Source organism: Odocoileus virginianus, chromosome 6, assembly GCF_023699985.2.
Source record: "Odocoileus virginianus isolate 20LAN1187 ecotype Illinois chromosome 6, Ovbor_1.2, whole genome shotgun sequence".
NCBI classification, from domain to species: Eukaryota; Metazoa; Chordata; class Mammalia; order Artiodactyla; family Cervidae; genus Odocoileus; species Odocoileus virginianus.
This window is the reverse complement of record NC_069679.1, coordinates 16,231,561-16,257,717: the sequence shown is the minus strand read 5'-3', so window position 1 is coordinate 16,257,717 and position 26,157 is coordinate 16,231,561. Positions and strand designations below refer to the sequence as shown.

The 26,157-nt window shown below is 48.5% G+C and overlaps 2 protein-coding genes across 7 annotated transcripts; one reads left to right on the top strand and one right to left on the bottom strand.

The window, feature by feature from the left end:
• Positions 1–188: 188 nt before the first annotated feature.
• Positions 189–14,691, bottom strand: ZNF219 (zinc finger protein 219). 6 transcript variants are annotated; one of them, XM_070468906.1, is made up of 7 exons: positions 14,534–14,691; positions 13,111–13,184; positions 11,817–11,882; positions 3,597–3,688; positions 1,904–3,311; positions 1,464–1,595; positions 189–1,248 (listed from the first exon to the last, which is right to left on the bottom strand). In XM_070468906.1, the coding sequence occupies exons 4-7, from the start codon at positions 3,600–3,602 to the stop codon at positions 644–646; spliced, it is 2,151 nt and encodes a 716-aa protein (XP_070325007.1). In that variant the 5' UTR covers positions 3,603–3,688; positions 11,817–11,882; positions 13,111–13,184; positions 14,534–14,691; the 3' UTR covers positions 189–643. The 6 variants fall into 6 exon arrangements, with proteins under 6 accessions (XP_070325007.1, XP_020749012.2, XP_020749010.2 ...); XM_020893353.2 differs by lacking the exons at positions 11,817–11,882; positions 13,111–13,184; XM_020893351.2 differs by lacking the exons at positions 11,817–11,882; positions 13,111–13,184; positions 14,534–14,691 and adding an exon at positions 8,847–8,937.
• TMEM253 (transmembrane protein 253) lies at positions 9,090–26,157 on the top strand. The gene is given in 9 exon segments (XM_070468909.1): positions 9,090–10,993; positions 11,115–11,252; positions 11,638–11,748; positions 11,833–11,889; positions 12,197–12,307; positions 12,423–12,569; positions 13,133–13,897; positions 18,521–18,661; positions 21,737–26,157. Coding segments are annotated over 6 exon segments (609 nt in total). The 5' UTR covers positions 9,090–10,993; positions 11,115–11,150; the 3' UTR covers positions 13,214–13,897; positions 18,521–18,661; positions 21,737–26,157.

Genomic DNA, 26,157 nt, shown 5'->3' with positions numbered 1-26,157 from the left:
ACAATAGGCTACTTGTTAAAATACTAATTCATGGGCCCCACCCCAGAGCTACTGAAGCCAAAGCCTGAGGGTAAAGCCCAAGCTTCTTACCAAGCTCTTTGGGTGGTAAAAAGTGCCTGAAGAAACGACTCTTTTCTGGATGCAGTGGCCCAAGGAGGACAGGACATAGGCAGGCAGACACAGTGCCCTGTGTCTCAAGACACCTGTTTATTGGGGACACAACTCTGCGACAGGGATGACAGGAATCGTACCAAAAATAGCGACGTCTACAGGGCCCCTGAAGGGGCTAGAAGGGTGCAGTGCCCCCCACCCCCACCCATTGTACAAAAATAAACTCTCACGCCTATGGACCAGCAAAGACTGGCAGAGCTGCCCCTCAGCAGGAACACTCCTCTCTGCCAGCCCTGGGACCCCGTTCTTTGATCCTCACCCCTGCCACTGCTAAGGCACTGTGACTCTCCCCTGGGCTGGGTGGGTGTCGCCCGCCCGCCGTCCTCACGCTCTCTGGCCCTCCACCTCTGGTCCGCCCGGGGCTGGGATATGGGTCCCACGCTGCCCGCTGCTGGCTGCTCTACCCAACTACCTCTACCGCTGCCCCGCTCCGGCGGGGGAAACTAAGCTACCGGCCCCCTAAGAGGGCTCCCTACCTTTCTTGGCCCCCTAGCCCAGCCTCTCCGGATCTTAACAGCCCGGGGCCCTCCTCCCCTTCCTGCGGAGGAGTGGGAGGGGTCTCTCCTGACGGTGCTCGGGCATAGGGCGGGGATGCATCGGCCTGGGGCGGCCTGCGGCCCCGAGCCCTGCGGCTGTGGTGCACTTGTAGGTGCAAGGCCATGAGCTCGGGGGCTCCAGTGGCGAAGGGACAGAAGAGGCATCGGTGGAGGGCACCCCCTGGCCCAGCCTCGCCTCCCGGCCCTGCCCGCAGGGACAGGTCCAGGGGCTCGGCCTCACCGCCTCGCCCGTTGCGCAGGGTCCTCCCGGGGCTGGCGGGCTTCCGACGGGACCCCGGCGCGCCGCCACTCGTGGGAGGCCGGGGGCTCGCTCTGCCCTCTACCCAGGTCGCAGGCTGCGGAGCCGGCTTGGCTCCGGACGACTGGCCCGAACCCCGCTGGGAAGGGGGCGGCGGCTCTGGGGGTGGCCCGGGGCCGGCTCCGCTCTTCTGCTCCCGGTGGTGGCGCTGCAGGTGATACTTGAGGGAGCCGGACTGGGTGCCCGCGTAGTCGCAGTGCGGACACTTGTAGGGGCGCTCGCCTGGAGAGGAGGGGTGCGATGATGCGAGTCACGATCACTGCCCGCCCCTGCCCGCGTTTCACTCCACTACAGGCCTTTGGGCCAGACCAAAAAAAACACTGCCTCACGCACCCTTCTGATTTGAATTAAGAGGTGTTTCTCGTAGCTCCCACCCGCACCCCACACCCCGCTTCCTGACCTCAGCCCCCTCCCCATCCCGGAGGTTGCCCCCTCACCTGTGTGCACTCGCAGGTGCACTTTGAGGTGATGCGCTGAGCGGAAGGATTTTCCACAAAAGGGGCAATCCTTGCCGGTGGCCCCCCGGCCCCCTTCAGGCCGGGCCCCTCCAGCTAACAGCCCATTCTCTTCTGCAATACACGCATTAAAAAAAGTCAGAGGGACCCGTTGCCCTAACTCTAGTAGGTCCATGCGCCCCCATACCCACCCACAGGACTGCTTCCCCTCCCGGCCCAGGAGGAAATCAAATGTTTGCGGGAACCTGAGAGGTTCGAATTAGCTCTGAGTTGGACTGTGCTCTCAAAGGGTCGTAAAGCCTCTACGGGAGGAAAACCGAGAAATAAGAGGCAGGTCCTTTGTAAAAGGAGGGGGCAGGAGGGCAGTGGCGGCGTCAGAGCGGGCCACAACGTGGAACCCCTTAGAGGAGATCCTTACGTACCCTGCGTGGCGGTGGACCTCGCCTGGGCCCCCGCGGCAGGCGCAGAGTGCCCCGGGGCCTCGCCTGGGCGCGGGGGCAGGGAAGCCAGAGGGCCCACCGCCCTGCTCCGGGCCCAGGTCTCTTCTTCTGCCTCCACCACCTCCTCTTCCTCGTCTGGCTCCTCGGCGCGGTGCCGGCGAGCCCGGGCTGGGAGAGCAGAGGGCAGGGGGCGGAAGCTTCCAAAGCTGCGGCCAGCCCCGGGCTCAGCGCCCTCACCGTTGGGCCGCGCCTCGCCGGCTCGCAGGCTCAGGTAGCCCAGGAGGCTCGGAGGCTCACGGCGCTCAGCCGGGGTGGGCGCCGGGGCCAAGAGGAGCGCAGGGCCCAGAGGCTCATAGGCAAGTAGACCCAGGTCAGGAGGCTGGGGGGCCCGGACAGGCCCGGAACCAGGCCCCGGAGCACGCAGTGGGCCCAGCTTGCTGGCGTGCACTTTCATGTGGTTCTTCAGGAACCAGGGCTCCTTGAAGCAGCGGCCACAAACAGGACATGCATGATCGAAGGAGGCCTTGTGCTTGCGCATGTGACCCTTGAGAAACCAGGACTGCGTGAAGCTCTGGCCACACACTTGACAGCGGAACTCCGGAGGCGCGGGGGGCTCCTCGGGAGCAGCAGGAGCGGAGGCGGGGGTTGCCTCACTTTCAGGCTCCGGCTCTGGCTCAGGGACCGATCTAGGTTCAGGCTGGGGTGGAGGCTGAGGCTGGGGCGCAGCCGAGGCGGCCGCCAGGGGGCGTTCGGGAGCTCCGTGGGCCGTCAGGCTGTGGTGCAGCAGCTCCTCCTCCTGGCTGGAGCCGAAACTGCAGAGGCCACACTTCCAGGGCCTGTGCAGAATGTGCAGGTGGCGTTCGCGCTCCGCCGCGGTGCGAAATTTGCCTTTGCAGAAGGGGCAACGAAAGGCGGACGACGAAGGGGCCTGGGGCCGCGCCAGGCCCTCGGTGGCTGGGGTGGGCTGCAGGCCCCCTGAGCTTCGAGATCTCCCCAGCCGGGCCTCCCGCAGTAGAGCGCGCTCCTCCAACTCCAGCAACAGGCGCGCCGCAGGGCTTCGCGGGCGCTCGGGCTGGTGCGTGCGCAGGTGTGAGCGCAGCAGCGCCCGCTGCGCCGCACGGTGGCCGCAGTGCGGGCACTGGAAGGCCTGGGCGCCTGGGTGCGCCCGCAGGTGCAAAGCCAGGATAGAGTTGAAGCGGAAGCGCTTCCCGCATACAGGGCAGGGGAAGCGCCGTTCGCCTGCGCGACTTTCAGACCAGCCCACTGCTCCCATCCCTGGAGACCCGGCGCTCACGCCTGGCCCGTTGGAGTAGCGCTGCAGATCCAGTTCGCCGTCGAAAGCCGGGGGCGACGGCGCTAGGTGGCCGACCGGGGCACGGGGACGTGAGCCCTGTGGAGAAAGATGTGAACAGAGCGAAGGGTGGAGAAGGGAGCGCTGTGGGGGCAGACATGGACATGGAGAGCCAGAGGAGCCCAAGAGAGGGTGGATCGGGGCCTGAACCAAGAACACCGGGGGCCCCTCCCACTCACCTCGAGGAAGTTGGGGGATGAATGGGAACTGAGCTTTTGGGACCACGGAAATAATAATGGGAGGCCAGAGAGACAGAAAGAGAGGTAAGGAGGGGAGGAAGTATAGTTGCAGGTACTTGTAGGTTCAGGCCAGAGCCTCACTCACCTCCATGGACCCCCTTCACATTCTTTGGTTCTGAGGAGTGTACAGAAGAGGAGGGGGAAAAGCTGCTAGTGAAGGCAACAGGTGCTGAAGAGCTAAAGCAAGAGAGACAGATTTGGAGCAAAGGATGAGCCCTGATTTTCAGCAGTGGAAAAAGTCACCCCTAACCCCAGCCTCTTCCGGAGAGCCCCAAGCTCTTAGCACGCTGGAATCTATCCCTTCTCCTCCCTTACATCCTGAGACAGGAGGAGGCTGCTGTCTTCAAAACTTGTACTACTATATTTGTCCACAAGTCTCCCTGATAACCCAGATTTCTACCCCCAAAATTATTCATTTTAAATGCCTTATCCAGAACAACCATCACCACCACCACGTCCCCCACCCAAGTTTCCGCCACCCTGGTGGTGGAAGAGACCATCACAGTATACTCTTCTCTCATGTAGACTGGGCTGTGCAGTGGGAAAAGCAAATGGGGTCGGCTTGCCATGCTCCTCAGCTATCCAAGTGGGACCAGTTGCTCTCAGACCCCTAACTGACCAGCCAGCCAAACATTCTTGCAGGCTCCATAGTTCTTCCTTCTGCCTTTATCCTGTCTTTCTGTCTTTCCCCCTTATTCTTCCTCCCTCCGCCTGGATTCCTGATCCATTCATTTCCATTCATTACAGAGACTCATTCATGCATGGGAGAGAAACACCTCCCAGCAGCAGAGTCTGGAGACAGACAGAGGGGGAGGGGCATGAAGGGGGAGAGAGCCAGAGGGAAAGGGAATGAAGAGAGAGTTGGGGGAGGAGTGGAAGTTAAGAGGCGCTGCTGGCCTCGGGAAGGGGTTAAAAACTGCAAATACCGGATAGAATTTATCCCCTCGTTTCAAACCTTGGAGCCTGCAGTTTGACGGGGCACCTCAGCCCCTTTGTCCAGGGCTGTTCCGAGGTAGGCTTTCCTCCTCTCTGCAGGGGAGAGGCTCCCTCACACAAGAGGAGGATTACACTGGCTCTGAGCTCAAGAGGCTGGAGTGAGGGACGGGGGGCGGGGCTGGGCCATCTGCACAGATAGGGGCTCAGCACATGCTCTGAGCTGAAAAGGGTTAAAATTCTCCAGGCTACAATTCCCTGGGCCTGGGATGTGCAGAGCTCCAGTTCTGAGGAAGGAGAAGAGCAGCGAGAGGAAGAGGACTTGGGGGTGGGGGTGGGGGGCGAGGATCTCCTGATTCTAAGCTGCAGAGGAGGTTAGCATTAGGACTTAGAAGCAACCCCAGAATTAAGATTCATGGAAATAGGCCTAGAAGAATGACCAGAAGTCATCTAGTCTGTCTGTCTTGCTTACATATAGAACTGTATGTGGTCAAAGCTAGACAAATGTGGACCTTACCTGAATTTTTTTTTTTTTTTTTTTGGCTTGAGACAGAATGTTTGAGGTATAAAGAACCTCCTTACAATAGGCATTGTGAAACTGAAATTGGTTACAGAGAAAGAAAAGGATTCAGCATTATTTTGCTTAAGGAATTGTAACAGAAGAGAACTGAGCTAGGGTCAGCCCTGCAAAGAAAAAAGGCTCTGGAGACCCAAGGATGCTTTAATTTTTGACGTTTAGTAGATGGGACAAGACTCTATGAAGGGTCAGGTACCTGTTACATGTGGAATCTGGGTGATGGGAATTTTATTAAAGGAGATTAATTAACAAAATGTCTTTGTCCAAGGTCACTAAACAACCTCCACCACAACTTTTAATATCTTTATTTCTGCAGCTCCAAATTAAGGCATCCACTCTCATCTTCTGGATCCTCCAAATAAGCCCCTTTCCTGAGACCAAGAGCCTTGTTGAGTTCATTAAGTAATATAATGAAAGATGAATCAGTGTAGGACTGAGGGGGTACACAAGACTGTTGTGGGCCCAGTCAGATCATTCATAGCCCTGCAACCTTTAGTAAATCACTTAACTTCCCAGTTTACTCATCTGTAAAATAAGGGAGTTAGACTAATTTATACTGATGGTCCCCTCCAGTTCAAAAGTTTTGTGGTTCTGAGTCATAGGACTCTTCTGGACCCCAGAGAGATGTTGAAACAAATGGTCATTCCTTCAGTACCATGGAGAGTGCAGTGGGCTACCAGAGGAGCCTCTTTGGCCACCTCCATACCATAGAGCAATCAAGTGCTAGAGGGGCCACATTTGCCATTTTAGCACCTCACATAAGGCAATGAGAAAAGCCAGAGGATTTTTAAAAATTCTTATCTGGAAACCGTAGGGGGGTGGGGGGGAACCAGTGGTACCAGAGGGATTATTTTGGCCTTTTGGATGTCACTGAAAATAGACAGATGTAACAGAAAATAGATGTAACCAGAAGAATTTTAATTAGCTATAAGGAGTGTTCTGACAGTTACAGTTTGTACATCCTGGAATGAGTTACTGAGGCATCATATTTGGGTCCATCACATTCTGTTGCTCTCCTGGGGATTCCCGGAACATCCTGGTGTACAGCCAATCTGGTATATTCAGAGGAAGCAGATGGTGGGGGAGGAGGGGGAGAAGGCTGGGAATACTGCATGGTCATAGCTGACTAACCTATGGGCACATACTCTGATTCTGAGAAGATTCTAGGGCCCTTAAAACTGCCTATAGGATAGTAAACAAAATACCTCATGGGAGGCTGATCTCATACCAAGGCAAGTAGAGTAGGAATTGGGCAAAGCTTCCTCCCAAAAACAAAACAAAAACACTGCTTTGCACATAGCAGTTTTCCAGGACGGAAATGCAGTGATATACAAGAAGGCTCAAAGTGAAGCTGAATTCCCAAGCAGAAAGTTTCCCCAGAGGGTAGCCTCAAATCAACAAAACCCACTGAGAGACCCTCCTAGGCTCAGTCAAGATCTCCAGAATCATCTCCTCACCAAAGAGGTCCCAAGAACCTGATCCCACAAGTTTTTCTCAGACAGAACCCCAGAGGCCCAGATTTTATGAAGTGACCTGGAACCCAGATCATGCATGCATTGCCCGTGGGCAATAATCACAGTTTTCTATAGTCAGGCCCTAAACACCAACCACGAGACTTAGCCAGGCAGTAGCACTGACCTACTTCCCACCCTCAGTGGGAATCAAGGGTTATTTTGCCCTTATTTGGGTTCTACAGGGATGTAGGGCCAGGGATAGAGATCCAAAATCTTTCCAAAGCAATAGGCCAACTCCTTTTATGTGCTAGGAGACCTGGTGGGAAAGGGGGTGTGGATCATCAAACCTTACTGAGTAAGGAAGGATGGAAGAGTTGGTGAGAAGACTCTTAGAAACAATAGGGACAAGTACATAGATGCATCTGCTGTCTGGAGGACCATGAAGATTCTCTCTCAAACTTTGTGTTTCAAAAGCTTTTAGGGTCAAAGTGTAAGGGGCAACGGTTCAGGACTTGAAGTATAGGGCCTGAAGGGCAGTGACTAGGTCTCTGTCTCTGGTCATCTCTAATACTCGATGTTTTTCCCTCTGAGAATTTTTACACCTTCCAAATCCTCTAACAATTATGATTAATGCTGTACTAGATGGAGTTGAAAGGGAACTCCTTAGGTGGTCTAGAGTCAAGACCACCTTTATCACACAGACACGCCACTAGTTCACTTTTATGGCCTCCTTTCCATGGTCCTCTGACCAAAACTGACCTCATAGCACAGCCTGCCCACCTTTTAGACTGAGTTCTTGGTAAAGCCTCCTTCCTTCCATCCTCACTACCCTGAGTGGGGGGTTACAGACCTCAGTTGTGGGTTTCAAATGGACAGCAAGAGGTGAGAGGGAGGTACACCTGCTCACCTACAGCCACCCCACCATAGTGAATCTTATCCCAGAGGCATGTCCCAAGTTGACCCCTCTTCTGAAAGTTCCGAAGGACCTGCATCTGGGGGAGGGGCATGCAGCCCGCCCTAAGCCCCCTTAGCTGGGGCTGACCCTAGAAAGGTCAGAGTCTCAGCACCCATCTGAACCTCAGTTCTCAGATTAGGGGGTGGGGAGTGGGTAGGAAAGACTCTGGGAAAATCTCCCTCCCAGAAGCAGGTTGGCAAGTAGGGCAAGACCTTTGATCTTGCACAAGAGGTTCTTCCAGCAGCACCCCGGGCCCCTCCCGGGGAAGATAAACCAGAAGGATGATGGGGGACAGGGTTGGGAGACTGGGAGGCCAAGGCTCAGCTACCCGGGCCCGGAGAACAAAAGCTGAGTTGCAGCCGCCTCCGCCGCTGCCGCCGGCCGAGCTCTTTGTGACACTTTGTTTGGGACGCAGAGAGGGAAGCACCCCCCCATCCTCTCCCCTCCCCCATCCCCCGCTCCCGGAGAGTTTGGGTCCCTTCCCCCTCCTCCTCCATCAGCCCTACCTGGGCCGGGGGGCACTCATCCACTCTGGTTTCCAGTTCGGCCGCCCGGCACCCCCAGGCCCCTCGCGCCCTGCCTTCGGGCCCCTACAAAGACGACCGCCCCCCCCCCCCCGCTGGCCTTTCCCCTTTGGTGTCCGCTTTCCCGACTCCCCCACCTGCCCCCCCTCCTTCGAGGCCCCCCTAGCTCTCCGGGCTTCCGTGGCCGCCGCCCCCACCCCGCCCCCCCAGGAGCTCTGGGCGAAGTTTGCTTGGGGCCGAGCCGGCGCCCCTCCCCCGCCCCCGCCCCCTGCACCTGCTCCGAGCCGGGAGCGCGGAGCGGGGCCCCCCCTCCGGGAGGGGGGGCGGGGGCCGGGGGCGGGGGCCGGGTGGCGGAGGGGGGGCCGGGAGTGGGGGGAGCGGCTACTCACGAGCCCCGGGCGGGCGGCGGCGGAGCGGGCGGCGGCGGCGGCGGCGGCGGCGGGCGGCGGGCCGGCGGCGCGGGCGTCAGCGTTACGTGGGGCCGGGGGAGATGCGCCGGGCCCCGGCCCCCCCGCCCCCGGCCCGGCCCCCGCCCCCTCCCCGGTCCCCCGCCCCCGGCCCCGGCCCGCATTGTGTGCGGCGGGAGGCGGCCCGGCCATTAGCATGCGGGGGGCGGCGCGGTGGGGCTGGGAGCCGCACGGGAGCGGGAGCGGGAGCGGGGCTGTGGCTCCGGGGACTGGGAGCAGGGGACCCCGGGAGCCGCGAGAGGCGGCCGCCAGGGGCGGGGTGCGGGCCGTTTGGAGACTGGGGGCGCTGTCGGAGGAGGGGGGGGAACGGGGGTGGGGCGCACGGATGATTCCAACAGGAGACTGGAAGAGATTTTGAAAGGTCATCTCGTCCTTCCCCCAGCCTCCAAGCAGGACTGCCCCTCCCACCCTAAACCCGGACATACCAGGGAAGGAGCTGGCTCTGCCGCTCTTTCTGCCCCAACATGCACAGACTCGGGAAGTTCTTCCTGGGGTTTTATCTCAAAGCCTCTCCCTTACAATTTCTGTCTCTCTTTTGGGGGAGGAGGAGGGGCGATTATAGAGATAGTTAATGTCGGCCGTGTAAGAAATATTAAAGTTACTCTTCGGTCCTTTCTGTTCTTGATAAACAATTTCTGCTCCTTCCTCTCGAATTCTGTTTTTCCATTCCTTAAATCACTTTAATGGCTCTTCAATACAACAAATATTTACTGAGTGCTTACTAAGTACCAAGCACTACGCTCAGTGCTGTGGGGGATGAACACAGCAGAGGAATGTGGTACTCTCCCTCGAGGAGACTGTAATCTACACAGGGACTACAAATTTGTAAATTGGATACTTAGATTTGATCAATATTTCACTGAACGCCTGATCACATATTTAATAGTATACAATCCTTCCAATAACACTTCTATAATTAGTCTGCGTTTACAGGTAAGGAAAATGAGGCTAGTCTCTTTCCACTGGCCTACCAGTTAAGGGATACTCAGTGCAAGCCCAACATCTCACATTCTGTCAGGCCATCGCCACAAAATAAAATTAATGTACATAGGATAGAGGAGAGAGTAGACACAACAGTTCTCAGGATCCCTTTAAATGTGATTCTCACTGCCCAGGAAAGAAGAGTGGGCACAGTGTTCCAGTGAGTTGGCGCAGCACTGAACAGGGAAGAAGTGGCTCACACAGAAAGCCACTTGCCTCCCAGAACCCTGCCTCCTAGTTCTAACTCCTGCGGTCTTCTGGCTCAGTCTTTGGTCATTAATAATAGCCACTCATATTTATTGAGCATGTATGTGCCAGGTGCTGGACTGAATTGGTTCATTTTCTCTTTTCTCTTTTAATACTTAAGGCAACCCCTTGAGATTGGCATTAATTTGCCTTTAATGATAAGAAAACAGAGATTAAGTAACTTGCCCAAGGTCACCTGGGTTGCTCTGGGATTTCAACATAGATCCGGTTGCCTCAAGAAGTCAGGCTTGCACCAAGGTGGGCTTTTCCTACTTTTGATCTACAGAATATATATTTGGGCCCAGGTGATTCTGCTTGTTTATTGCTGTTCAGTAGCTAAGTTGTGTCCCACTCTTTGCGACCCCAGGAACTGCAGCACACCAGGCCTCCCTGGCATGTAGAAATAAATGACCCCAGTTTAGCTTCTGAATAAGTGCTGTAATATATGGGCATCAGCTACATCAGTATAAACTAATCAGCATCATTAATAGTTATTATGTACCCACTCTGAGTCAACAACCCTTCCCAGTCATATTACTCTCCGCCTTTTAATCACTGTTTCAACAAACTGAGGTTCAAGTTGGTAGAATAATGTATCCAAGGCCACACAGCTGGGAAAGTGTCAGAGCTTGCCTGGCTGCAAGGCAACGTCTGTCCCTCAAAAATATTAATTGTTGCAATAGTGTCCTTTCCAAGACTGACCATTTAAGGACCATCTTCTAACATGTCTAACTACAGGTTATCACTGAGTCAAAAACAATCCCTACTATAAATAGAGCTCTCCATCCACTTAGTCAGTGCCCAATCCAGAGTAAATCCTTCAAGAAAGGAATGGGAGAGGAGAAATTGTCCAGAAAGTGAGAGATAAGAAGCCAGGTCTTGGCTGGTGTTGGGACAAACCTTCAAGTGGTAATGATGGGATTAATCCAGAGAGTGAGGTGGGATTTCCCTACAGAATGGCAAGTAATTTAAGGAGGAAGCCCCCTAAAAAAGGAAAAACATTAGATGGAAATGGGACATTGGAGCCCACAGTGATAGTATCCATGTGGATAAGGTGAGTGATCAGAAGAGGCACCAAGGATGGGCAGAGACGGGGTCAACAGGAAATGGGAACAGAATGAGATAGGGCAAGGTGTCATGTAGAGTGAACTGAGGCTGGTGTCTACCCACCGCCACTCCCTGGATCCATAGGCCCTCATAGGGACCTTTGCCCCACCACACCTCAGCCCTGAGAGCCTGTCTCTGCCAGGACAAGTTTGTCGTCTGCTCTGAGCTACCAGGGGCCTCACCAGGAGTTCCAGGCCCGATTGGGACCCATCCCTTTGGAGCAGCTGCTTCAGACTAGGTAGGTATAAGGACTCTTAAACCTCAACTTCCTGGATATTGAAAGCGGGCAGAGGGGCAGTTGAAAGAGATGTTGCTGTATGTCCTGTCTTCTGATGAGTATCATGATGCATTTTCCCCAGGCTAGAAATCACAGAGCTCTAGTGATCAAGGGAACCATGGAGGACGGACCTGGTCAGCAAGAGAGACCTAGCCTTCGTCTGGAAAAGCTATAGCACTGGGCCAGGCACAGGCAGAGTGGGCGCCTCCTGGTGCTGGCGGTGAGACCAAGCTGCCCCACCCCGCCCCTCAGCATGTTCACTTGTCCCCCCAGTTCAGTCCTACCCATGTTTTGTAAGCACCTATCACGTGCCTGAAACTGTGCTAGGCTCTGAGTGGGAGGAGGGTGGAGGAAATATAAAACAAACAAGGCAAGACCCTTAATCTCCAAGTAGATTCCCCATATGGGGAAAACACATAGGCAAGTAACTGAACTATAGCATGAGGCAGAAAAAATTAAAAGATATCTCCTTCTCCGTATGGCCCTTGGTTGACTACTCTCTGGCACTATGCATTCCTCCCAATTGCTGATCTCTGGAAGAGCCAAGGATTGGGAGGAAGGGAGTTCCTGAGTTTCCCTTCAACTCCACTGCATCTGGCCTCCAGGTGAGCCAGCTGTGGCTGGCAGTGGCTGTGCTGCCCTTTGCTGTCTCGGTAGCCTGCCTGAACTCTGCTTGTCACGTGACCACAGCACTGCCACTTGGGCCTGGCATACTGGTAAGAACTACCCCGTGGGAGGGCAGAGGAAGGCCCCCCCCCCCAACAAGCCAGACCTCACCACTTGCCTTTCTCGTCATTCAGGGTCTCCTCACTGGGACTGTTACCCTTGAGCTGCGCAGAGCACCCCGTCTCTGGAAGGTGAGAAGGGAAAAGAATGTAGTACTATTCTCCCACCCCCTAAAACACACACACACACACACACACACACACACACACACTCACACAATCAGTCTAGGAAGTGAATTTCTGTTGACTAATTGTGTAGGCTCTCTGCCTGTGACTGGCCTAAAACCCTGAGAGGGAAAATAAGGAAGTTAAAGGGCTGATGGTCTTGTTTGGAGGTGGAGGAATAGGAGCTGAGTTTTGTTTTCAGCTAGGCTACAGGTGGGGCTTGAGGTTCCAGTGGGTCCCCTAGGCTGGTAGGACTCAACTGGCTCACTGGCAGGTGTGCGCCATGATGATATTCAACACCTTTAATCTGATCTCGGGCTTCATCGCATTGGTGGTCGAGGTGATGAAGACAGCCTTGATGTCTGCCCCAACTGTCCCCTCCCAGGTACAAGTGAATAAAGGAGAATGTGGGAGGATGCGGAGGCAAGAGGAGGGGAAAAGACAAGGGCAGATAGGTGCAGGGTCCCCTGCAGCACACCCTCAGCCCCATCTACCTACAGCTAGCCGGCTTGCTGGTGCTGGAGCTCAGCGCTGAGGCCTTCACCCTAGGGGGAGTGCTGGTCTCAGCATACTCCCTGTTCCTGCTGAGCCAGAGGAAGCCAAGATGCTGCAGAAGCCAGAGTCTGCGCTACCAGGAGCTACAGGAGGTATTGAGGGCAGGGAGGAAGCAGAGAGCTAGAAGCTCATTTTTTTCACTGGCTATCCTGGTCAATGGTAAAGAGAAAATGGGGCGGGGCAGGAGGGGTTGTTAAACTGAAACTTATTAGTTTTCTGGCTTTGGACATGTCTCTCCTAGTGATGGCTAGGAGACTTAGACGGTAAAGCGTCTGCCTGCAGTGCGGGAGACCCGGGTTCGATCCCTGGGTTGGGAAGATCCCCTGGAGAAGGAAATGGCAACCCATTCCAGTACTCTTGCCTGCAAAATTCCATGGACTGAGGAGCCTGGTAGGCTACAGTCCATGGGGTCGCAAAGAGTCAGACACGACTGAGCGACTTCACTTTCACTTTCTCCTAGTGATGGGTAAGAGGAAACTGAGTAACTAAATGGTTGGGGCTAGAAATGTGGGAGAGCTTTAGGAATGTGACTAAATATTGGAAGGACTATGGGAACATGAGGGAAAAAAATGGGAGATGAGGAAGCTGCATGTCTCTGGGATTCCTCCTTTCTCACACTTTAAGTTTGCTCACCTCACAACTGTCTGGTTTTCAGGGCCTCTCAGAGTTGGAGGAAGTTCCTGAGTTGGAGACTGGTCCCACAGTGGCTAGCACAGCAAAGAGAACAAATGAGTGAGCTGGCAAGTGGAAGCAGACATGTGCTGCTCTCCTACCCGACGGGAATTCTCCAGACTTTCCTGCACTGCATCCCCCTGAACTCAAATTAGATGGAATCCCCTGAGACATACATGAAGTCCAGTGGAGCGCCTTCAGTTTTCACTGTGACTAGGCCCCTTGCTTTACCCTTCCCTGCTGGGGAAAGCAATACCTATACTGAGTCTTTCATCACCTCACAGCCCTGAGAATCTGACTGCCTGCAAGATAAGATATCTTTAACTTTCAGCTAGATCCATTTCCTCCCTTCCATTCTTACCCACTGCCTCCCCAGCTTCACATCTGCCTCATCTCACTGTTTCCAAGATTTCCACCTTTCACAATCCCATTCACTCCAAACCCGGGTTCCCGTACACGCCCACTCTGAGATCAATTCACTACTGGTGCTTTTGGTCTCTCGCTTCGATCTGGTGCCTTTCTACTCTAGCGGAAACTACAAATCCCAGGATGCCTCGCCGCCCCGTGGCCTGCTGGGAAATAAAGAGCCTTCCCTTCTGTGGTGGGGGCGCTGTGCATCTGCTGAATGACGCGAGGCGCTGGAAATCTGGGCCTAGACGAGCGTTTCCTCGGACGCGACCACTGGCCCCGCGTGCAGGGAGGAGCTGGGCGGGCAGTTCTACGCGGGGGCGCCACCACCCCAACCTCGGTAACTGAGAACTGACTGGGGTTCTACATTCCTCCATCTGGTAGCTTTGGAGACCGGCTGGGGTTGAGGGCTGCCCCTCGGCAGAGCTGGGGTTTCCCAGATGCTGTGGCCGTGCCCCCTCCCACAGTGCCCAGGTCCAAAGTCCTGAGACTTGGAGCGCGCGCGAGAAAGGGGTTAGAGATGATGAGTCAGAAGCCCAGGGCCCTTCTCATCCCCCTCCCCCGGGGCCTAGGCGCCTGAGGAGATCGGACTGGCTGGGCAGACGGGGTGGACAGGGCAGGAAGAGGGAGGGACACGGCGACCCAACCTAAGATTTTCCCGCCTCTTGTGAGCTAGCCGGTGTAACGATCCCGCGTTGCCGCCACCCTTTCTCTCCAAGGCGGGAGCGGGACTGCGCAGGCTCAGCCTCTCGGCAGCCCTGCCGACCTTTGATCCCAGCTGCGCCGCGCTTGCTGAAGCTCTGGTTGTGCTCAGCCCCCGCCGTTTATGACCTTTGCAAGTGTGCAAGATGGCAAGTTCAGGTGGGCTTGAGAAAAGCCCAGGAAAACGAGGGCACCCAGTAGCACCAACCCGACAGCTTGCTAGCCTCTAGAGAAACTAGAAATTGACCAGAGCTGCAATACTAAGAAAACTCACCCCAAATTCACATAGTGCCGGGATGGGTGTGCGCTTCACACTCATTTTTGTTCCCACTTGAGAAGGCTGCTTCTCCAGGCTTAACCAAGCCCAGGCACCAGTGAGGAAAGAGCGCAGCCTGGCTGCATTGCCCTGACATTGCCGTGGCGCCAGCTGTTTGTGACACCTTGGGAGTGGTAATAGTTGCCCTATGACAAGATTGTGTGAGTATTAGTGGGTGGGGACAGTTCTGGGATTAGGCTCTGGAATGAGAAAACAAAATCTCCCCCACCCCCACGCGCAGTCTAAATGCTGGAATAATGGAGAGCTCATCTGTGAAGCACTCACAATAATTTTCCTCAAAATCAGAAGGTGGTGGTAGCTGAAGGAGCTAGGAATAAAAGTCAGCAATTCATTCTTAACTGTCTTCCACGTAGGAGCAACAAGTTTTAGTGATATGATCAGATATCTAGGAATTGCATTTTAGTTCTTGGAAAAGTTCAGTTACCATGCAGATGAATCTTGTGTCAGGTTAGGCTAGGTTATGCTGTGGTAACAATGCCAAAATCTCAATGGCCTAAAACCATGAAGGTTTACTCTCTGGCAGTGTACTCTGCTCCTTGTAAATTATTCAGGTACCCAAGTCAATGGAGCACCACCATTTTGAGATCCTACCATGTCACCATGAGACTAATCCCCCGTCCCCTCATCTCCAGCCCCTTCCCAAGCTGGGAAGTAAACATGAAGAATTGTTCAGGTTCTTAAATGCTTTGCGTCAAAGGGATACATATCGCTTTCACACACACTTCATTGACAAAAACAAGTCATACAGCCACACCCAACTTCAGGATGGTTAGAAGGGCAATCTTCATATGCCTGAAAGAGGAGTAGACATAGTTCAATGAAAGAAGAGGAGGTAATCATTTGCAAGGATTCTTGAACAACTAAACAGTGGGAATTCATCCATTCCAGCAGTTATGCCTGTATCTACTTCTCTGGTTTTGATACATGAACCACTAAAATGAAGTTTTTTTTGGTCCATGTCACATGCCTCACAGGATTTTAGTTCCCTGACCAGGGATGGAACCCATGCCCCCTACAGTTGGAGACATGAAGTCCCAACCACTAGACTGCCAGGGAAGTCCATAAAATGAAGTTCTTAATAGAAACTTAATAGTTCCCGCTGCCAAGAATAATAAGATTGAGAGTCAGAAAATCTAGACTCTGGTTTTGATGTGTAAGTTTGGGCAAATCAGACCTCTCTGAAATGCATTTTGCTTAAATGGAGATTATAATATTTACCCTCTCTACCTTACTGGAGTACTAAGACTCAAATAAATCACACATGAGAGAAAAAAAAAAACTTTAAAACTATAAAGCACTTCAGAGGGTGAAAATAAATTGCCTATAGAGATGAGAAATAGTGTAAATGAGTGAAGCAGATTAGGCATGAGTTAATAGGGAGAGATGGGAACTATGGCAAACTAGAGAGCCCACATTCTGTTTAAAGACTAACCCTACTCAACTCTACCCAATTATTGCCATGTGGGACTGTGGGCTTAGTATTGCCATTGTTCCAATTTTTCTGTAATAGTCAGAAATTCTGACTTTTTAAATGTAAAATCTTCTGATTTTAAAATGTTAACAACTGATTTTCTTAAAACTGAGTACCAGATTTGGCCCATAGTCCTTCAATTATTACGTCTCCTTTATATACACATATGGTAGAAATTTAGAGTTTAGATGTGCAATATGGTTCTTGTAGGCCATCAAAGCCTTTTATAAAATTCAAGAGTCCTGTAGAGATTTAACATTAGGTTCTCAAAGCCATTTTTTAAGAATCATATCCCTCTCATATTGGTTTTCTGGGAGGGGTATTTTGCCTCACAGGGATTATTTGGCAATTTTTGGGAGTGACAGCTTCAGGGGTGGCGAAGAGTATGTAACCAAAAGAGAATTAAGAGGATAAATTGGAAGATGAGAGATTTAGTCCCAGTGCTCCTGTTGCCCCTTTCCCATGCATTGTCCTCTGTCAGCTGCAAGTGAAGACTGTGAGACTTGTCCTGTGGTCCTCATTATCCCCCGACCCCTTCTCGGCCTACTGCCTACTGACAGAGTTCCTAGCTGCTCCATGAAAGAATTCTGCTTTGCTGCAGTGCTTCCCAGCAACCATTGTATCTGTCCCTTCATCAGTTTGGCAGCTGCTATAGAAGTCACTCATGTTTTACTTGAATTGCTGCCCATTGGAACTTCACAGAAAGAAGTGACTATGACAAGGTTCCTGCTGACGTCAGTTTTAAAGGCCTTGACCCCATCCCCTACTTTAAGCATTTAAGAAATATGTGGCTTCGTATGCGGCTGAATTCTGAGGTGGTTTGGAAATTCTCCGTGTTGATGAATTTTACCCTGATTTTTTTTGAAGTTCAGTCATTTATTCTGACCTCAAATACATGATTGCAGACAACAGACATTTCCCAAATGAGGTATCAGCTTTTGCAGATGGCTCAGGTTTTGTGTCTTGGGCTGTGTCCTTTGCTGCCATCTTGTGGCCTCTTTGCTGCCCGGGGTTGAGGTCTCACAAAGGACCTTCCCTCCAGGTAATGGCGTATGTCAGTGGCTTGTGGCTTAGTTGGAGGAGTCTCTGCTCACTGTGGGGTATGTGCCAAATCCCTCCCCTGCTATGAGTCCACCTGGGCCATGACGCACGCCAAGCGCATAGCGAGTAGGCTGGAGGCACAGGGCCCTTCTGGGTCATTCCCAGCCCTTGGGCCTCCATGTGTTATGCAATCCTGGACTCAAGCCAGAAAATCAGTAAACTCAACTACCCAGGAGTAATCGGAGCTGACCTCGCTTGCTTGGACCAGTGAATGCCCTGCAGCCTCTCTCTACTCACCGTCAGGGCTGAGATATCCTTTATCTTAGTGAGAAGGGATGATTACCCCATCAGGATTTTGTTTTACTGTCCAGGCCCATTGCTCTGTGTACACACCGTTCCTTCTTGGCTTGTCCAGCCAGTGCTGCTTCAAGTTCAATATTTAATTGCTGGATTGAGCAGGACAGTGGCAGTGGGTGTCACTGTTAAGCAGTGTTTCCTATAAGGATGACAGGATCTGAGCACTGTAGTGATCAGAGGTCCATGTCCAGGGCACAGGGAATCTAGGAGACTGCTCTTGTAGCTGGGCTATTGGTGACTGAGCAGCAAGTGACTCGTTCTGGAGGAAAGGCAGGAAAACTTCTAGTTGGTGCTATTTTCTTTCATTATAATAGTGTGTTTAAAACCTTCCAAGAGTTAAAGTATTGATAAATGTATAGAACTGTCCCCTAGCTGTTTGCCCTTCCTGTATATTTTACACATGTTTGGCTTTTTATGGAGAGCCCAGACTCTACCAGGCCCTCCTTATCCCTAACTGCAGAATTGGAGGAGGAGACAAAGGAGGAGGAGGATGAAAAACAGTTGCCTGTAGTTTGTTTTAATATGCTTTCCCATGTATAAAAATTTAGGGGAGTCTGGTGCTCTGTGATGACCTGGAGGAATAGGATGGGGGAAGGGGAGGAAGGCTGGGGAGGGAAGGGCTGTATCTATAATTGCAGCTGATTTGCATTGCTGTATGGCAGAAGCTAACACAACAACTGTAAAAAACTTTTTAAAATTAAATTTAAAAGTAGAAAAAAAAAGAAAAATTCAGGGGAAGGGCCTCCTGTATAATTTCCTAGGCTATTAAACTGGTATGTGTTGCTTTATAACTCAGATGCTGTTTACTTAATGGGAGTTGTCTTCTGTTTCTTTTGGTTTTCCTTCTTTGCCTATATTTTTTCAGCTTATTTTAATTATATTTTGTGGTTCATGTTATTCCTTTTTATTTTTATAAAATTTTTAAAAAACTTATTTATTTCTGGCTGCTCTGGGTCTTCATTGGTGCACATGGGCTTTCTCTAGTGTGGCTAGCGGAGGCTACTCTTTAGTTAGGTTGTACAGGCTTCTCATTGCCATGGCTTCTCTTGTTGCAGAGATGGGCTCTAGGGTATGAAGGCTTCAGTCATTGTGGTACATGGGCTTCGTTGCCCCGTGGCATGTGGGATCTTCTCAGACCAGAGATTGAACAGTGTCCCCAGGTTTGGCAGGCAGATTCTTAAGCACTGGACCATCTGGTAAGTCCTATATGTTATTCTTGATTCTACTTAGGATCTGAATCTTTGGTTTATTTTTCTTCTCAGAAACTTTTCCTGTGTTCAATCCAGAGTGAATGAGCTGTTTTTGTTGACTCTTGTCTATTTTTCCTTGCCTTTTAAAGTTTTGTTTATAAACTATTCTTCTACAAGTCCAAGCTCCTTAGATAGAGGAGCTTTGCTTCTTTATAATATCTATGCTCACTTTATGTATAAAGAAACTGCTCTGTATCCACTCTTGTGCTTTAGACAAAATGAGAGGACTCAATGTCATGGCATAAGAGAAACAGGACTGATGTCTTTGTAAATCTCACAGATAATTATGAGGAAGAGAAACTATTGTTAGTGAGCCCAAGATGTGAAGCTGGGTCCAATGGTGTCCTATTACAGAGAGGCAGAGAGGCTGGTTTTCAACCAAAAGAGAGAAATGGAACACCTTTCTAAAGATGAGCTGCTTTGAAGTTAGTCTCTCAACCTCTGGGTAATGTTTGAGGTGTTTTGTGCAATGCACTTCTGTACATTTAAGTTGTTGAAGTGAGTTTGCTAGTATCAACCAAATGGTTGGAATGTTGTTGTTCAGTTCCTGAGTCATGTCCAACTGTTTGTGACCCCATGGACTGAAGCACACGAGGCTTCTCTGTCCTTCACCACCTCCGGGAGCTTGCTCAAACTAATGTCCATTGAGTCAGTGATGCCATCCAACCTTCTCATCCTCTCCTCCTGCCTTCAGTCTTTCCCAGCATCAGGGTCTTTTCTAATGAGTCGGCTCTTTGTATCAGATAGCCAGAGTATTGGAGCTTCAGTTTCAGCATGAATCCTTCCAATGAATATTCAGGACTGATTTCCTTTAGGATTGACTGGTTGGATTTCCTTGCTGTCCAAGGGACTCTCAACAGGCTTCTCCAACACCACAATATCGGACTTTATTTTCACCACCAGACACATCCACACTGGGCATTGTTTCTGCTTTGGCTCAACCTCTTCATTCCTTCTGGAGCTATTTCTCTGCTTTTTTCCAGTAGCATATTGGACACCTACCAACCTGGGGAGTTCATCTTTCAGTGTCATATCTTTTTGCATTTTTGTACTCTTCATGGGGTTCTCAAGGCAAGAATGCTGAAGTGGTTTGCCATTCTCTTCTCCAGTAATGATTGGAATAGATGACCTTTAATTTATTCTCCAACATTAAGATTTGGTTTCTCAGCAGTGATGGTTTTGTTTTTTGACTGCTCTGCGTTTTCGTTGCTGCACATGGGCTTTCTCTGCTTGCAGAGAGTGGGGGCTACTCTGTAGTTATGGTGTGTGGGCTTCTCATTGAGATGGCTTCCCTTGTGAAACACAGGCTCTAGGGTGCTCAGGCTTCAGTAGTTGCAGCTTGCAAGCTCCAGAGCACAGTCTCAATATTTGTGGCGCACAGGCTTAATTGCCCCATGGCATGTGGATCTTCCTGGACCAAGGATTGAACTAATGTCCCCTACATTGCAGGACAGATTCTTAACCACTGGACTAGCAGGGAAACCCCAGTGATGGTGTTTTTTAAATGGACCCACCCATAATCTGGTGGCTCAGGCAGTAAAGAATCTGCCTGCAATGCAGGAGACGCAGGTTCAATCCCTGGGTTGGGAAGATCCTCTGGAAAAGGGAAAGGCTACTCACTCCAGTATTCTTGCCTGGAGAATTCCATGGACTGTATAGACCATGGCGGGGGTGGGGGTGGTCTCAAAGAGTCGGACACGACTGAGTGACTTTCACTTTCGAGGGTGATGATGATAACAGCAGTGACTCAGTGATGGGCAAGGTGGGAGTCAGGACTGTTTTTTGCACACATTAGTGAAAAGTCAGAACAATCAAAACTCCAGCGAGACGTTAAAGCCATTCATGTCAAAATAGCTAAGTCAAAACATCTCACGTTGGCACATATGTTTCTTATATGCCTTATTCAAGCAGTGGTAAGTAGTCCTAGCTCCAAATTGCTAACTGGTACTGATTCTTCAAGACTCAGTTTAGTCTTCAGCTACTTTGGGAAGCTTCCCTGACTTCTCTCCTCACTACCAGGTACTTTTACAGTGCTCTACACATAATTCTATACTTATTATGAAGGGGATCAGAAGGCATCACTCCAAAATGTGTCACATTGGCATGGAGGTTGTCTTGATTAGAAGGCAAATAAGCAGCACACTCAGAAAGAGCTCTTTGCCCTCCCTCTAATAAAAGTGGAATATAAATTTTCCCTTTGTAAAGGTCATCCCCTCCTATCTCTCATAGTGGGAGGAAGAAAAGCAACTATTACACAACAGACAGAGTCAGCACCATCATGAATGTACACAAACAACCTTACTAAAATCACCATTATCTTTTATCAGTTTTCCCCATATATTTAGTTTCCTGAAATCTACCACTCCTAGAGCCCTAAAATGCTTTTCCTTTGTCTTGTCACTTCTCCACAGTTTATCACCCTTTGTTAAAATACTATATAATCCCCTGTGTCTAAGCACCTCTTTGAGCCATCATTTCTTTTCTATGAAGAGCCTCTGTATATATAAAAATTGAAATATTAACAAGTGAAGTGTATATGCCTTTTTTCCTGTTAATTTGACTTTTATCAATTTAATTTGCCAGCTCCAGCTACTAAACCAAGAAAGTAGAGAAGTTTTTTCTTCCCCCACAAATGAAATTATCTTTATGTGCCCACCTTTGAAGCAGGAACTATGTTTTCTTCCTCTTTATTAGCCCAGAACCTAGCTAAGGTAATGGCATATAGGAGACATTCAATACATGTTGACTGAATGAATAAATAAATACACTAAGTCTGAGGGAACTTCAACATAGAAACTCCTATGCAACATTCTGACAGTCATTCAGTCTCTGTTAAAAAATTAACAGTAATGGTCACTGGAGAAAGTCACTCAATCATGGCAGCTGGTTCCACAACAAATTCGTGATCTCAAACTGCAGCTAGATCCTAAAGGCAACCCCATAATATTAATACTACTATTGGCAGTTCTCAGTGTCTACAGCTGCTACTTCAAGTTTTTTGTCTTGTTTTGTTTTCAATAGTTATTCTAAGGTGCATCTGGAAGAATAAACAGATGCTAATGAAAGAACAAGAAGGCAGGAAAGAAGAAAAAGAACAAAGAAAGGGTTTCTAACAAGAGTAGTAAGGTGAGACTTGGTCTATTAGCTATTAATGTGTAAGATGAAAAATTAAAACACTATGGTATTGACATCAGAATAGATAGATAGATGAATGGAATAGAATAGAGTCAGAAGAAGAGCTCCAGTATAAGATTTAATAACTTTTAGTAGTACTATTTCTTATCAGTTAGTTAATCATAAACTAAAATCAGTTTATGATATTGGAATAACTGCATAACTGTACTAAGTTACACTTCTATCGTATACCATATACCAAAATAAATTCTAGACATAAATGGAAAAAATCAAAATCATAAAAATATGAGGAGAAATATAGGTAATTATTTATATAACCCAGGTCAAATGAGAGCTTTTAGATATAACATTAATAGCAGAAATTGCAAACAAAGCTAGTGGAGGTGATGAACAAAGCTAGTAGAGGTGATGGCATTCCAGCAGAGCTATTTCAAATCCTAAAAGATGATGCTGTTATAGTGCTACACTGAATATGCCAGCAAATTTGGAAAACTCAGCAGTGGCCACAGGATTGGAAAAGGTCAATTTTCATTCCAATCCTAAAGAAGGGCGATGCCAAAGAATGTTCAAACTACCACACAACTGCACTCATTTCACATACTAGCAAAGTAATACTCAAAAATCCTTCAAACTATACTTCAACAGTATGTGAACCAAGAACTTCCAGATGTACAACCTGCATACAGAAAAGGAAGAGGAACTTGAGATCAAATTGCCAACATCCTTTGGATCATAGAAAATACTAGAGAATTCTAGAAAAACATCTACTTCCACTTCATTGACTATGCACTAAAGCCTTTGACTGTGTGTATCACAACAAACTGTGGAAAATTCTTAAAGAGATGGGAATACCAGACCACCTTACCTGCTTTCTGAAAAATCTGTATGCAGATCAAGAAGCAACAGTTAGAACCGGACATGGAACAATGGAGTGGTTTGAAATTGGAAAATGAGTATGTCAAGGCTATATATTGTCGCCCTGCTTATTTAACTTATATGCAGAGTACATCATGCAAAATGCCAGGCTGGATGAAGCACAGCTGAAATCAAGATTGTGGGAGAAATATCTATAACCTCAGGTATGCAGATGATACCACCCTTATGGCAGAAGAAGAACTAAAGAGTTTCTTGATGAAGGTGAAAGAGGAGAGTGAAAAAGCTGGCTTAAAACTCAATATTAAAAAAAAAAAAACTCAACATTTAAAAAACTAAGATCATGGCATCTGGTCCCATCATTTCATGGCAAATAGATGAGGAAGCAATGCAAACAGTGAGAGACTTTATTTTTTTGGGCTCCAAAATCACTGCAGATGGTGACTGCAGCCATGAAATCACAAGATGCTTGCTCCTTGGAAGAAAAGCAGTGACAAACCTAGACAGTGTATTAAAAAGCAGGGATATTACTTTACCTACAAAGGTCTGTATAATCAAAGCTATGGTTTTTCCAGTAGTCATATATGGATATGAGAACTGGACAATAAAACAGGCTGAGTGCCAAAGAATTGATGCCTTCAAATTGTGGTGTTGGAGAAGACTTTTGAGAACCTTTTGAACAGCAAGGAAATCAAACCAGCCAATCCCAAAGGAAATCAACCCTGAATATTCACTGGAAGGACTGATGCTGAACCTGAAGCTCCAGTATTTTGGCCACCTGATGCAAAGAGCTGACTCATTGGAAAAGACTCTGATACTGGGCAAGATTGAAGGCAGGAGGAGAAGGGGACAACAGAGGATGAGATGGTTGGATGGCATCACCAACTCAATGGACATGAGTTTGAGCAAACTCCCAGAGACGGTGAAGGACAGGGAAGCCTGGCATGTTGCTGCCCGTGGGGTCATAAAGAGTTGGACACTACTGAGCAACTGAACAACAAAGTAGAAACTGAAAGGAAAAAGATTGATTTTATGTTAAAAATTTTAAGTTTTCTATCAAAAAATTATAATAAAGGTAAAGTTCAAATGTAAAGTTAAAGGATGACAGAATAACATAAAACTAAAAGATAGTATCAGTACTGAATCTTTTCTTTTTTAATATTTATTTCTATTTATTACTTGGCTGCTTTGGGTCTTAGTTGTGACATGTGGGATCTAGATCCCTCACCAGGGTTAGACCCCTGGCCCCCTGCATTGTGAGCATGGAGTCTTAGCCACTGGGCCATCAGGGAAGTCTCTGAATCTTTTCTTACAGAGAAATTGATAAAGACAAAACAACCAATTTACCAAATAAAGAAATACAGTAAAGAAACTTAAATGGCCAATAAATCTATGAAAGGTGATTTGTAATCATAGTAGTTAAATAAATTCAATTTATTTATTTATCTATTTTTTGGCTGCACTGCTCAGCATGTGAGATCTTAGTTCCCCAACCAGGGATGGAACCTGTGCCCCCTGCAATGGAAGTGAAGAATCTTAACCACTGGACTGCCAGAGAAGGCCCTAAATAAATGCAATTTAAAACAATAAGATGCTATTTTGTGTCAGTCATGTTGTTACTTTTAAATGCATAAAATCCATCATTGATGAGTATGCAAGGAAATAGGGATTTTCTTATTCCTCTGATAGGACTGTAAATTGGTAAACTGTAATGGAAAGCAACTTAACATCTTGTACATACAGATTAAAAATTACCTACCCTTGGGAATTCTCTGGTGGTCCAATGGTTAGGGCTCTGCAATTTTACTGCAGGAAGCACAGGTTTGATCCCTGGTCAGGAAGCTAAAATCCTGCATGCTGCATGACTTGGCCACAAAAAAAATTGCCTACCCTTGACCCAGCAATTCCACATCTAGGAATTTTTTACAGGAATACTTTTGGACATATGTAAGGAGTTACCTACTGAAATGTTCAGTACATCATTAATTTTAAAAGTGCAAGCAGTTTTAAATATCTTAAATATAAATATATCTAAATATAATATATTTAGATTAAATATAAATATTATATTTACATAATATCTAATATTATAACATAATATTCTAAATAAAATATCTAAATATAACACACAGTTCAGTGTGTGTGTTTGTTGCTCAGTTGTGTCCGACCCTTTGCAACCCCATGGACTGTAGCCCGCCAGGCTCCTCCATCCATGGGATTTCCCAGGTAAGAACGCTGGAGTGGGTTGCCATTTCCTTCTCCAGGGGATCTTCCCAACCCAGGGATTGAACCCAAGTCTCCAACATTGTAAGCAGACTCTTTACTGTCTGAGCCACCAGAGAAACAATATAGTTGTTGATTTTTATTTTATTATTATTATTTTAAAATTTTACTCCACACCCATGCCCCCTGCAGTGGAAGCACAGAGTCCTAGGCATCAGACTGCCAGGGAAGTCCTAGTTGATTTTTAAAGTAAAATAAACCTAGAGATTGAAATGTTATACTATATTATACTGGTATAAGAAGAGTAAAAGATGCCCATGGTATATTCCTAAGTAAAAAATTTTTTTCATCATTGCATCCAATTAAAAAATGGAAAAAGACTTGAATAAAAAAGTCTTTTGCCATTTTTCTCCAAAAAATTTGCAAATGGCCAATAATCACATGAAAATGATGTCAAGCATCATTAGTCATTAGGGAAATACAATTCAAAACCACAATGAGATACTGCTCTACTGCTTCACATCTACTAGGAGAGCTATAAGAACAATAGCAACAAACGGAAAATAACAATTGTTGGCAAGGATGTGGAGGAATTGGACCTCTCATGTATTGCTGGTAGGAGCATAAATGCTGCTTTGGAAAATAGGTTGGCATTTCCTCAATAGGTGAGACATAGAATTACTATGTGAGCCAGCAATTCTGCTCTTATGCATTTACTAAACAGGTGTTCAAACAAAGATTTAGATATAAATATTCATAGAGAAAAGATGGAAACAACTCAAATGACCATCAACTGACAAATGAATACATAAGATGTGGTATATCCATATAATGGAACACTTCTTATCCCACTATGCTACAACATAGATGAACCCTGCAAATATTGTGCTAAGTGAAAGAAGCCAGACACAAAAGGCCACATATTGTGTGATTCCATTTATCTGAAATATCTAGAATAGAGAAACCCATGGAACCAAAAGGCATATTAATGGTTGCCATGGGCTAGGAAGAAAGAATGGGCTAAGACTGCGTAATGGCTATGGGGTTTCCTTTTGTGATGCTGAAAGTGTTCTGGAATTAGATAGTGGTAATGATTGCAGAACACTGAATGTATTAAATGCCACTGAATTGTATACTTTAAAATAGTTAAAATAGTGAAATGTATATTATGTGAATTTTACCACAATAAAAAAAAGCACATTATAAAACAG